The sequence below is a fragment of the Uranotaenia lowii genome, chromosome 2 (assembly GCF_029784155.1).
Source record: "Uranotaenia lowii strain MFRU-FL chromosome 2, ASM2978415v1, whole genome shotgun sequence".
Taxonomy (NCBI): domain Eukaryota; kingdom Metazoa; phylum Arthropoda; class Insecta; order Diptera; family Culicidae; genus Uranotaenia; species Uranotaenia lowii.
Window position 1 is genome coordinate 206,822,631 of NC_073692.1, and position 13,550 is coordinate 206,836,180.

Consider the following 13,550-nt stretch of genomic DNA (forward strand, 5'->3'; position numbering starts at 1 on the left):
GGTGTTCGCTGCCAATCCGGTAGGAAAGAGACGAGCAGGAGCGCAACGAGCGAGGTGTTTAGACCAAGTGGAGCGTGATCTGGCGTAAATATGTGGGATGCCCGAGAAGTTGAAGAAATGTGACTTTGAAGTCGATGAATAGATGGCGGATAGAGAATCGATGTTCGCGGTATTTTTGGAGGATTTGTCGAAGGGTGAAGATATTGCCCGTCGTAGACCTTTTCTCCATGAAGCCGGCCTGATGACTTCACACGAATCTTTTGAGGATTCAGTACAGTGATCGCTCGGTAGTTCTCACAGTTCAATTTGTCGCCCTTCATGAAGATGAGACATATTACCTCCTCTTCCTACTCCTCCGGTAGCTGTTCGGTGTCCCAGATCCGGACCATCAACCGATGTAGGTAATCGGCCAACTTTTCCGGGTATATTTTGATGAGTACAGCTGCGATGTCATACTTCCCAGCCCACTTGTTGCTATTCAGCTGGCGAATGGCTTCCTTAACTTCACTAATCATTGGGAGTGACATGTCTCCTGTATGTGCGCCGAGCAGGTGTTCAACTTAGTGCTGCTTCCACCTTTTGATTTCCTCACGATTGTCCGTCAGGATGCCTTCGTCCTTATCCCGTCACAAGAAGGCTTTGTGGAATGCGTTGAGCTTCTGATAGAACTTTCGTGTTTCCTGAGAACGACGCAACTACTCCAGCTCATCGAGCTCCTCCTGCTAAAGGCGGCACATTTTCTTTTGGAAAATTCGGACTCGCTGCCTTTTCCGATGTCGTTGATTTTTCACGCTTCCTAAAAAGTCGAAGCTAGATGATGATTCCATGTCCGTTTCACTATTTGTTTTCAGTTCAAAAGATTAATCCTTTGGTGTCAGAAGGGTGCAAGTGCACTTGCACCCTTCTGACACCAACCGAAACAGCATTTTCATTAACACGTTATTTTGAAAACAGCTTAAAAATATCGAAATATTTTTTTTTCGACCTGTGTCTTCTACAGAATGTTAATCTATACTTTAAATTTCCAAAAAAACAGTATATCTCAGTTTTGATAAAAAATCACTTGCACCCCTCTGATCCCAAGTGCCTCAATTTATACTTGAGTAAGTAAAAGTTTAAACAGTTTAAAGAGACTCATGTCTCAAGCCTCATGTCTCAAGTGTTCGGTCTCATGTCTCAGGTCTTAGGTCTAATGTCTCATGTCTCAACTCTCCGGTCTCATGTCTTAAGTCACAAGTCTCAGGTCTCAAGCCTCAGGTCTCAGGTCTCATGTCTCATGTCGCATGTCTCTTGTCTCAGGTCTAATGTCTCAAGTCTCAGATCTCATGTCTCAGGTCACATGTCTCATATCTCAAGCCTCGTCCACTCTCGGCAACTTGAAGTACGAAATCGCAATTCAAACTTCCGAGTGTGGACTAGGTTTCAAGGTCTCAGGTCTCAAAAAGATTCTGTGTTTTCCTTTGAAAAGGACTATATTTCCTCTCAAATACTGCGTAAACTCCGAAAACCGCTTAAAAAACCGCGTAAAAAAGTTGTTGCGGAAACTGGAGTGGGTATGAAAAGGGGTAGTTTGCCCTATAGAAGCAACTGCCAACTATTTTAATAGCTACGAAGGAGAATCAAAACAAAGATCCAAGTTTATAAAAAGTGTGAAAATCATACTCTAGTTAAAAATGATACTTATTTAAAATAGTTCTAACAACACTCAATCAATGTAAGTACACTGTTATTATTAAGGTTGTTGAACGAATAGAACATAAAATAATCACACTTTTCTCAGGTTACTAGTGATCTATTCAACATCCTATTGATCTACTCAGATCAACGATTCTATTTGAGGAATAGGAAGGAACTTTGAATTGTAAGTTGCTAAATTATGTAAATGATTTAACTTTATTTATTTAAAATATATTGCAGTTTGAGCTGCGTCTAACCTGCTACAAAAACAAAAGTTTCGTAAAAAGTTATCCGAACAATCTCAAAAATTCAAAAGGGGATGCGGATTTAACCTCAAATTGTTGTTGATCGAATATAGCCGTGAAAAGCCACAAATATGACCCACAATAAATGTGCTGTTTGCAAAGAAACAATCGGTGTCTGCGATTCAGCGGCTAGATGCCAGCGCTGCCATTCTCGTTACCATGAAAAATGCGTTGGTGAAGGGGAATTAACTTCTAACGGAAATTCTTGGTTCTGTGCCTCCGACAAGTGTCAGGCTGAGAAGATACGATTGGATATGCCATTAGGCTCGGCTTGCTGTAACGAGGCTTTGGAAGAAAAAATCCGATTGATTGAGAAGGAGAAACGGGATAAAATGTTGGAAATCGAAGCTGAAAATATACTAAAGGAAAAAGAATTAGATATGCGTCGTATGCTTAGAGAAATGCAACTCAACATGGACAGAAGAAGAAAGAAAAAAGAAGAAGATCAGGAGAGAAGATATTGGGAGCAATCTTTTCGAGATCAACAGGATCATTTGGGGAGAATGAAAGCTCTGCAAGGTGAATTTATGACCAAAATCAATCTCATCCAACAGGAATTGCAGGTTATAGGGAATACGCAATCATCAGCGATGAATCCGATTCGACGTTCGCGACGTAGCAAGAAGGAACTCCTGGACACTTGCTCTGAAGAAAGTGACTCACTCAGCGAAAGTGAGGAACAAGAGGTGACACAAACACCCCGATTATTAAACGGGCTGGGGAATGCTCACAGCGGTCCTTCTCAAATGCAGTTGGCGGCGAGGAATGGGATCGTAAGTAAACTTCCTATCTTTACGGGCAAGCCTGAGGAGTGGCCATTGTTTCACTGCGCCTATGTTACATCTAATGAAGCATGCGGGTTTACAGATGTAGAAAACCTCGTTAGGCTTCACGAAAGTTTAAAAGGTCCAGCTTTAGAAAGCGTACGAGGTAGACTTCTTCTTCCTAAAACTGTTCCTCAAGCAATAGCCAAATTGGAACAACTCTTCGGAAGACCGGAACTCATGCTGCAACATTACTTTGAAAAAATTAAAAGAATAAAACCACCAAATGCGGTAAAGTTAGAGACGTTTCTTCCATTTGGCAATGCAGTAGAAGAACTGTGCGATCATCTGGAAGCTCTTAAGCTTGAAGCCCATTTAGTCAACCCGCTCCTCCTTACGGAACTAGTCAACAAACTTCCAGCTACGGATAAACGTGCCTGGGTGCGATTTAAAAGGAAAAAGAAGAATGTGAACCTAAAAACCTTCGCTAAATTTCTTTCAAGAATCGTATCAGAAGCTTGTCAGGCAAATGTTCAACTGAAAATTGAAGAGAAACCGAAACAAGTGAGTAAGGGAAAAATCGACAAGGGTAGTATATTTCATCATACTAGCAAAAACTACGTGGCTAAGAAAACTTGTAAGATGTGCCATGAAAGAAATCATCCATTAGTTTTCTGCAAGACGTTCAGAAGGTTAACGGTGTCCGATCGTTTAGCTGCAGTGCATAGATGGAAAGCTTGTCAAACTTGTTTGAACACTCACGGGAGTAGTGTATGTAAATTCAAAATCACATGTAAGGTGGATGGATGTGAAAGTTTTCATAATCCCTTATTGCATCCAATACAGAACAAACCCATGAAAACAAACTCTCATAGGAAAAGCAACATCTTATTTCGAATGATACCTGTTACACTTCAGAGGGCAGGAAAATCTATTAACACTCTAGCATTCCTAGACGAAGGGGCTTCAGTGTCTTTACTAGATGATTCGATTGCAAAGAAACTTGGAGTTAAAGGAAAAAAACGAAAATTCGAAGTATCTTGGACATCCGACATAACAAGAATTGAAAATGAATCAATTCAAACAAGCTTATCCATATCTGGTTTGGATAGTAGCGAAGTATTCCAGTTGAAATCAGTACGCACAGTGCGAGAATTGCATTTGCCGAAACAATCTCTGAATGCAGTTAAGTTAACTCAAGACCATCAACATCTTCAAGGACTTCCCATTCGATCGTATAGCTCCGAACGACCAGGACTCTTAATTGGATTGGACAACATTGATATATTCTCTCCACAAGAAGTTGTTTCTTGTGATTCTACTAAAGGGAGACCAATAGCTGTGAAATCGAAATTGGGGTGGTCCGTTTACGGCCCCTGTGATGAAGTTTAAATTTGACTGTTAAGGAACATTTGGGCTAAACCCGCTTATTTATACGGACGCAATACAAGCAAACAAATGAACCAGTTTCTAGGTTGTAGTGTAGTAAAACCGGCATCATCTTTAGACTAGACTAGGCTTTACGGGCTGGGGTGTTGCGGAAACTGGAGTGGGTATGAAAAGGGGTAGTTTGCCCTATAGAAGCAACTGCCAACTATTTTAATAGCTACGAAGGAGAATCAAAACAAAGATCCAAGTTTATAAAAAGTGTGAAAATCATACTCTAGTTAAAAATGATACTTATTTAAAATAGTTCTAACAACACTCAATCAATGTAAGTACACTGTTATTATTAAGGTTGTTGAACGAATAGAACATAAAATAATCACACTTTTCTCAGGTTACTAGTGATCTATTCAACATCCTATTGATCTACTCAGATCAACGATTCTATTTGAGGAATAGGAAGGAACTTTGAATTGTAAGTTGCTAAATTATGTAAATGATTTAACTTTATTTATTTAAAATATATTGCAGTTTGAGCTGCGTCTAACCTGCTACAAAAACAAAAGTTTCGTAAAAAGTTATCCGAACAAAAGTCGTGTAAAAAATATGATGACAAGTCAATTTGAATGAATTTTTATTCAAATCAGCGAGTTCGGCTGCCGAAATGCATTTTAAGAAGCTACGGATAAAGGCATGAAATTGGAGATCGGCTGTCTAACTCAGTTTTGATTTGATTTGATTTGATATTCGTTTATTTGAAAGGGTGCCGTGCGCTATTCCGATTAAGCACGATTAAGCACTCAGTTTTGAGTATGCCAGTTCAAGCAAAGACCAGAGGACTGAACCAGCTGTCAAATCGCATACAAACGCATCGTACACGGTAAATTTAGATTATTCAGAGACTGATTAATTTCGGTTCAGCGGTCGCACCATGTATGAAGATGAAAACAACTGAGTTGAAATCCATCAAAATTCTGAGTTGTTTTCATCTATTGACTTTCAAAGCCTGGAACTTAGCGAAGACGCATACGTTTTCGAACAAAATAGATGAAAACAACTCAGAGAGTTCCAAAAACGATTGTTGATTGTTTGGATTGATTGGAAACAGTTGACGAAATAATCAAGGTGAGTTTTAATTACATTTTCTATTAGAAATTAAGTGGTTTCGAAAGGAAATAAAAAATTGAACAATTTTATCTTTTCTTCCAGCAATCTCTACGGAAGCCATCATTCACAACTGTAAGTATAATTTTCTTATAATTTTGAAGTGTAAATCATTTTCACCAATGGTGTTTTTTTTTTCTTGTCTTTTCAGATCAGCTCAAATTAGACAGAGTGTGCTGGTGGGTGAGCGTGCCAAGTGGGACAGCACGAAGCTCCACCGGCTGGATGCGGTCAAATGAATCGGTGACACTAACTTGTGGTAAAAATTAAACCAACCGTATAAAAATGCACGCATCCATCTTCTAAATACACCGTACAATCGTCTTTTTCTTTTGCAATCAGAAATTCCATTCAAAACCGCTTTGAAATTTCATAAATTTTTGATTTTTTTCCATTCAGTCGATCCATGAACAAGCCTAAACCACCCTGAACAAAAACAACTCAGAATTCGCGAAAACCCCTACAATTCATTTCTGAGTTTTACCGCTCTAATCAAAATTTGAGTTTTCCCAGTTTTGGCGCATTTTGAATTATTTTCCTTCAAATCTGAGTCAAGGAGAATTAGAGTGTACCAAATTTTTGGTACCAGAACGTCAGTGTGGTTCCCGAAATTAAACACTTCACCCCATAACAGACTCGAAATAGGGTAACATTTTGGTTGCCAAACGCATCTGTTGTTGTCATACTGCAGATTTAGAATCAATTTTAACAAGGATTATACTGTAAATTCTGCATTTTGTGCCCAATCATAATTTATTAATGTTACCAAAAATCCCTTTGATTGACATTCCCGAGCCGCAAATATTATTTTAAGGATTATTAAAAAATTGCCTCTGGTTGAAATTTTTGCAATGAGGACGCCATGTTGCCCCTACCCGGATCGAAAAATCGGCCCAAAATCGGTAGGATTTCGGACCGTTCAACCCGTGAATCGGTTAGAATTCTGACGAGAAATCCAACCGATTTCCGACGAATTCAGTGCCCTGGTGAAACAACTTTCCTGACGACGATAAGTTTTTGCGAGTGAGCTGTCAAAACAATCAGTTCGTTTTCTGATCCAATCCCGACCGATTTCGGATGGAAATGAGTTCGACTTCGAACCAAATTGGCCCGATTTCGGACCAAATCCGTTCGAAACCAGACAAAAATTGGTACGATTTCGAACGAATTGCCGTCATGTAGAAATTTGTTTTTATTTATTTCATCATTGCGTCATCATGAATTTCAATTCAGCCATTTTACTGTCACTCTGTTTTTTTATTTTGAAAACAAAAAATTTTGTATACATATATAAGATATAATAATCGTACTTTTTTATGTGAGCACTTCAATTGCCGGATATGCTAGAGAAAATGTTGTAATTTCGATTATGCTGCTGGTGGTAATCCTTTTGAAGACCTGATTGCTGCTGACCCAGTACTACTAACAGTGTCTGCTGCCGGCCGCCGAAATCAGCTGCTGCTGGTTTTGCCTCTGACGCTGGCTTTGTTTAGATCTCCAGCGACCCAAGAGCCTCAGCAGATCGTCCGTCGTTAGGGGCAATTGGGATGCACTGGACGCTCCCAGAATCTTTCGTGTCCTGCTCATGGCACCGACCGATGGCAAAGACGTCGATTTGGCTCATCTGCATCCCGTTCACCTTCAACGGCGATATGCAGTAGTTTTTTTTCTTTGCTGTGGCTGGGGCCAGTAAAAAAAAAATAAAAAAAGAAAACAAATCTGATCGTTCCGGCCAAGACAATCTGACGGAAATCGGAACAAAACTGAACTGATTCGATCTGACAGCGTTGGATTTCTGTCATGTCGATACTGTTTTTATAGCAGTGTGGAAAGGGTCCGGAAAATCGAAGGGAAATCCAACAAAATTTTGACGGGTTTCAACTGACAAGCTTTACTTTGACAGTAATCGGTCCGTTTGTGAGATTCGCTCCGATCCGGGTATACGTGTTTCACTCGTCTGATTCTTCCTGCGGGCTTCTTGACTAAAAAACTTGGTACGGGAATTTTTGTTTTCTTCAGCCCCTTGGCAAAGACGAACTCACTGCCACTGAAGTGATGTTTTGAACCAAAAAAAACTTAATTTTGAGTTTGAAAAAAGGAGCGCGTGTGTTCAACAAAGTACGCAGCCGTTTCTAAAGTGGTGAATATGTATTTATTTACAAATCGTGGATAAACATCGAGCACTGATGGACGGTAAGCAATTTATTCCATTTTAATTGAAGAATACACTAGTTAAAACTGATATTTACTACAGAAAGGAAAGACGCAAGCCTGCTGGTGATCGTTCTTGACACCAACCCATCGCAGAGGATCATACGGGAGAACCCACACCACCTGACGCAATGTCTGGATTCGATCGTGGCCTTCGGCAATGCGCATCTGATGCAGAAAACACAGAACCGGCTGGCCGTGGTCGCCTGCCATCATCACGCTACGTAGGTTTCATAAAAAATCTTATATATGTTGGTCATTATTTGAACTTAATTTTTTTTAGAGAATTTCTTTATCCAACACCGGGTAAACCCTTGGATATTAGACAAGTCGACGGACAATACGAGGCGTTCACGATGGTCGAAAAGACTATAAAGCAGAGATTGGCCAAGATGATTAACGATGCGCCTCGTCTCACAACCCCCACAGAATCCCTGCTGGCTGGGAGCATGGCAATGGCATTGTGCTACATTGCTAGGGTATAGCGTTTGGTCACTTCCCTTGAACATTTTTTTTGAAGTTAAATTTTTGTCCATAGGTCCATCGGAATAAACCGGCAGGTGTAAAGATTAACGCCCGCATATTAGTGGTAACCGGAAGCAACGAGTGTGCCTCCCAGTACATGACATATATGAACGTGTTTTTCACGGCCCAGAAACAAGCCGTAACGCTGGATGTGTGTGCCCTAGACAAACCACTAAGTTTACTCCAGCAGGGATGTGACATCACTGGCGGGCAATATCTCAAACTACCGCAGCTGGACGGGTTTCTGCAGTATTTGTTGGTGAGAGCCTCTTTTAAAATTGCCAATGATTGAGACTAAATCATAGTTCTTTTCTGATATAGTGGGTTTTCCTGCCAGATCCCCAGGTTCGCTGTAAGCTGGTCTTACCTCCACCTGTCAAGGTTGATTATCGTGCAGCTTGTTTTTGTCACCGCGAGCTTATCGACATAGGTTACGTTTGTTCAGTTTGTCTTTCGATTTTCTGCAAGTTCAGTCCTATATGTACAACTTGTCAGTAAGTTGATTTAACGTTTTACTTGAAGAGTTAAACATTAACAAGGCTTTCTTTCTTTCAGTACCGTTTTTAAAGCGCCGGCACCAATCGCAACCAAGCCGAAAAAGAAGAAAATGAAAACCTAGACTGTGTAACCGTTGGGTTTAGGTTTAATCTTTTTTTGTTTAAATAAAACAGAAACTACTTAAGAATAAAAATTATTTAGTACATACTACTTACCGAGCTGATTTTTCTTCAGTCATCAGGTGTTGCGTTGCAGCTTACAGAAGTACATTGGCCCAAAGTTAGTCGGAAGGAATGGCAGAACCAGCTGGCCGTACTTCAACGTGTTTGGGAATGCAAATTTGAACAGATCCGAAAAAGGTTGCATCACAAGGCTCAGGTCCCTGGAAATGAATGAATGGAGAATTCAAGCTCAGATGAAGGATTCAGATTTTCGTAAGTTTCCAAAACTAAAATGTACGAATCAATTAAACGGTGGTTAACTTGTCTTAAAAGGATTCAGACTTTCAAAATCAGTCTCAGAATAGAGCCAGATTGAAAATTAATTTTTCTACGATTTCAACAAGAGTTTATACAAGCTACAATAGTTAAGGACATTATAAAACGACTTATGTAAGCAACACATGAGATTAGAAAGATGAAAATCTAACGATTATCGTTAAAAAGTGAATAGATTTTGAAAACTAATTCAGCAAAAATGTTAACTTACTTGACAGTAACCGTCAATCCGGTATCGTTGAAGACATTGCTAAGCGCCATATGGACAACTCCGTCGTTCTGCACCGGACTTAAGCTGCAAGTGGAGTATACCAGAGATCCACCGGGTCGTAAAAGTTTTAAGCAGTTGCTCAAAATAGCGGCCTGCAGTTCCGGAAGCCGGATGCGTTCCTTCACCCGACCCGGTTTGAAAATGTTATTATCGTTTTCCATGACCGAGTGACGATCTGTCGTGCACGGGACGTCGACCAAAACGCGATCGTACATGTCATATTCCTTGAGGTCTCGCGCATCGGTCTGGGTGATGAAGCATCGATTCTTTCGCCACCGTTCGTTGAAGTCGTAAAAGTAGCTGTTCATGAGTTTCTTTATCCTATTGACCCGACTTTCTTGAAGGTCGTTACAGACTAATGTTCCAGGACGCAAAGTTTGCAGCAGCAAAAGTGATTTGCCTCCAGGAGCTGCACAGGCATCCAATACGCGATCACCTGGTTGAACATCTAACGCTAGGGCGGGAAGGATGGATGCTCCATCTAATAGAATATGTGAAAGAACGCCAGTAGAACTTGTACGAGGTGGTTCGAATTGCGACGTGTTACATCGTTCATAAGTGTAGATATCGAGGTTCTCTGGAATCTCAAAATTATGTTCCATTTCTATTTTAATTGGGAAATCTGCGTTTGTGTTGTAGTATTTGTAATGATCAGATTCCGGAACATAATCTTCCATTCCCTTCAATTTGGTCGCAGGAATGAACTCATGCAAACTCGAAGAACCTGTACTGGGATCGATCAACCGCTGGTAGTCCATCTCAGTATCATCATGAAGCGTGCGATTCAGAGATTTCTTGTAATCAACAGTTTTTGCTTCCCCTACCTCATTCTTTTCAAAACTAACGCCAGAATCTGGAACATCATTGTGGTAAATCTTTTCCATCTCCTGCCTCTGCTGTTGCTCGGCAAAAACGCCAATTTTCTGATCCATCTTGAAAACTCTATCTTTGGCGAACATCGTCTGATTCGATTCGGTCATGTTTCGTTTTCGAGCTTTGTAAACCTCGCGCACATTGATGGCTCCTTCCGCCTCCAGTCGGGCCACCGTTTGCTCGTTATCCCCGAACTGATTGACCAGGGCCATGTACTTGTGCTCGCTAAGCAGCGCTATCCGGATGCTCTTCCATCCTTTGCCGTAAACTTGGCCGTAGAAGTCGTCGAAATTTTCTAGGGCTCGATCCTTGGCGAACTGCTTTTTTTGGGCCTGGGACTGAAATTAGATAATTTTTTGAATTTTCGTGAGCATTTATATGAAAAAAAAAAAAAATAAACGCAATTTCTACTGTAGATCTCTTACAACAATAACGATCGTTCGAAATTGTTTAGCGATTCGTAGCGAATGTCTGAGAGTTCATGAAACATAACAAAAATCTACAACTTTAAATTTTATTTCAGGCTCTGTGAGACCAACTATTTCTTAAGCTTTTGTCAATAGTCAAAATTATTAAAAAGACAGTATAATACAAAAGCATGTTCCATTTGGTCATTATTTTTTGTAACGATTGTACGAGTAATATTGAGTTAAATTTGAAAGAATATTCAGTTAAAGATGGAATAATATTCAGTTAAATCTGGAATAAAAAACAGTTAAAACTGGAATATTTGGCTTAAACAGAAATGAAATACCTACAGTTATAACAGAAATAAAATACAGCTAACTGGAATAAAATAAAGTTAGAACTGGAAAAAAATACAGTTAAAACTAGAATACAATAGTTTAAACTGAAATAAAACAGTTAAAACTTGAATAAAATACAGTTAAAACTCGAATAAAGTAAAGTTAAAACTGGAATAAAATACAGTTAAAATTTTATTCCAGTTTAACTCTATTTTATTCCAGTTTTATTTTACTCTAATTTTAACTGTATTTTATTCCAGTTTTAACTGTATTTTATTCCAGTCTTAACTGTATTTTATTCCAGTTTTAATTGTTTTTTTTTATTCCAGTTTTAACTGTATTTTATTCCAGTTCAACTATATTTTATTCCAGTTATAACTGTATTTTATTCCAGCTTTAACTTGTACATATTTTTATTAAAAAAATAAAACTGGAATAAAATACATTTGAAACTGGAATAAAATACATTTAAAACTGGAATAAAATACATTTAAAGCTGGAATAAAATAAATTTAAAACTGGAATAAAATACATTTAAAACTGGAATAAAATACATTTAAAACTGGAATAAAATACATTTAAAACTGGAATAAAATACATTTAAAACTGGAATAAAATACATTTAAAACTGGATTAAAATACATTTAAAACTGGAATAAAATACATTTAAAACTGGAATAAAATACATTTAAAACTGGAATAAAATACATTTAAAACTGGATAAAATACATTTAAAACTGGAATAAAATACATTTAAAACTGGAATAAAATATATTTATAACTGGAATAAAATACATTTAAAACTGGAAAAAAATACATTTAAAACTGGAATGAAGTACATTTAAAACTGGAATAAAATACATTTAAAACTGGAATAAAATACATTTAAAACTGGAATAAAATACATTTAAAACTGGAATAAAATACATTTAAAACTGGAATAAAATACAGTTAAAACTACAATAAAATACAGTTAAAACTAGAATAAAATACAGTTAAAACTTGAATAAAAATTAATACAGTTAAAACTGGAACAATTTTAAGTTTAAAACGTTTTAGCCTATGGTAAATTCTCAATTGCTACTTGTATACTTAACTATTTATTGGAAATTAATATTCCAAAGGAGCGATTGAATTCGATTTTTTTCTTTGCAGGAACATGAAGTTTGACTTGTATTGAAATCTTGGAGTAAATAATTCAAGCCATACTTACCCAGTGTGTTTTGCTGTGCTTCAGCCGGATAAATACATGATTCCATGTACGTATTTTCAGCATACTTTACTTTTAAATTGATAAAATGTTAATTAATCACAACCGGAATTAGCGTTTTAACAGAGTTTGGTTGTTTACAAACAAGCTGCACGTGCTGCGTGTACCCGAGCAGAAAATAACCGACAAAAGGGGTGAAGCACCAGTACGCAGCCATTTGAAACTCACCACCAGTGCCGGTTATTTATTTGTAAACATTTCGCGTCCCTCAGAAAGCTCCGAAATATTTTTCGCACTTTATTTTTCGTAAAATTTAGATTTTGTGCTTAAAAAATGAATATATCAACCGATTTTGGACCGGACTCCGGTGGACGAGTAAAGGTATGTAAAACTGCGTTCAAAATTTTAATTTTACTATTCATGAAAGTCATTCCCAACAGGGTTTAACAATCGTAAAACCACTTGTTTATGGAAACGTAGCCCGGTCATTCGGCAAAAAGCGAGAAGAGGACGGCCACACGCACCAGTGGACCGTGTACGTGAAACCGTACCACAACGAGGACATGTCCACCTACGTAAAGAAGATCCACTTCAAACTGCACGAAAGCTATGCCAATCCGAACCGAGTGGTCACCAAACCGCCCTTCGAAGTGACCGAAACCGGCTGGGGTGAGTTTGAGATTGTGATAAAAATCCACTTCCACGATCCCACCGAACGTCCCGTCACCATGTACCACATCCTGAAGCTGTTCCAATCACCGGTGCTGGAAGGAGAAGTCTCAACCCAGCTGGAGGGTAAGAAGGGATTGGTTTCGGAACAGTATGAAGAAATCGTGTTCCAGGAACCGACTCAGCTGATGCAGCAACTGCTTACCAATGTACAACCGGTTACCAGCGGACTGTGGAAGCATGATACAGATTGTAAGCTATACATATTTATCATACAATATTGGTTCACAGTTCTAATTAGTTAATTATTTCCTTCAAGTCGAGGAACGGAAGGTTCAGTCGCTGGAGAACATCATTGAAACCAAAGGAAAGGTGAAGGCAGAAATAACGATAAACAAGGAGAAGCTAAAATTGGCGAGGGAAACAATCGCTAAGTTTAAGGCTGAAATTGCGAAAATTCAAGGACAGCAGCCAGCCGCTTGACAAATGAGGAATAGCAGTAAGTAAAAGTAAGACTGTATCATTAAAATAGCTTATCAAAACTTTTAAGAATACTACATAATATGTATAAATTCAAGATATTTGAATCTTTTATCTGAAGCATACCGATTTTCCTTAGGAACATACCTACCATCACAGTGGATAGAATTATTGATGTCTCTTTTTTTATATTAGGTTTAGAGTATTTGAAATTATTCAACCCTGATTCTGGGCGCAGGGTCACTTATTAAAAATTTTCTCAAACACAAAGAAG

The 13,550-nt window shown here is 38.5% G+C and overlaps 4 protein-coding genes across 5 annotated transcripts; 3 read left to right on the forward strand and 1 right to left on the reverse strand.

The window, feature by feature from the left end:
* Positions 1-1,560: 1,560 nt before the first annotated feature.
* LOC129747622 (uncharacterized) lies at positions 1,561-4,237 on the forward strand. 2 transcript variants are annotated; one of them, XM_055741911.1, is made up of 3 exons: positions 1,561-1,714; positions 1,781-1,861; positions 1,918-4,237. In XM_055741911.1, the coding sequence occupies exon 3, from the start codon at positions 2,054-2,056 to the stop codon at positions 4,136-4,138; it is 2,085 nt and encodes a 694-aa protein (XP_055597886.1). In that variant the 5' UTR covers positions 1,561-1,714; positions 1,781-1,861; positions 1,918-2,053; the 3' UTR covers positions 4,139-4,237. The 2 variants fall into 2 exon arrangements, with proteins under 2 accessions (XP_055597886.1, XP_055597887.1); XM_055741912.1 differs by having other exon boundaries at positions 1,711-2,755; positions 2,850-2,964.
* Positions 4,238-7,404: 3,167 nt separating this feature from the next.
* LOC129745980 (general transcription factor IIH subunit 3) lies at positions 7,405-8,740 on the forward strand. Its single transcript, XM_055739393.1, has 6 exons — positions 7,405-7,489; positions 7,551-7,731; positions 7,791-7,986; positions 8,046-8,291; positions 8,354-8,526; positions 8,588-8,740. Exons 1-6 carry the CDS (start codon positions 7,483-7,485, stop codon positions 8,649-8,651), a joined length of 867 nt encoding a protein of 288 aa, XP_055595368.1. The 5' UTR covers positions 7,405-7,482; the 3' UTR covers positions 8,652-8,740.
* LOC129745979 (5-methylcytosine rRNA methyltransferase NSUN4) lies at positions 8,649-12,272 on the reverse strand. Its single transcript, XM_055739392.1, has 3 exons — positions 12,131-12,272; positions 9,239-10,509; positions 8,649-8,912 (listed from the first exon to the last, which is right to left on the reverse strand). The coding sequence occupies exons 1-3, from the start codon at positions 12,191-12,193 to the stop codon at positions 8,768-8,770; spliced, it is 1,479 nt and encodes a 492-aa protein (XP_055595367.1). The 5' UTR covers positions 12,194-12,272; the 3' UTR covers positions 8,649-8,767.
* A 78-nt stretch (positions 12,273-12,350) lies between these two features.
* Positions 12,351-13,349, forward strand: LOC129748241 (YEATS domain-containing protein 4). The gene is made up of 3 exons (XM_055742770.1): positions 12,351-12,508; positions 12,568-13,048; positions 13,116-13,349. Exons 1-3 carry the CDS (start codon positions 12,461-12,463, stop codon positions 13,277-13,279), a joined length of 693 nt encoding a protein of 230 aa, XP_055598745.1. The 5' UTR covers positions 12,351-12,460; the 3' UTR covers positions 13,280-13,349.
* Positions 13,350-13,550: the final 201 nt, after the last annotated feature.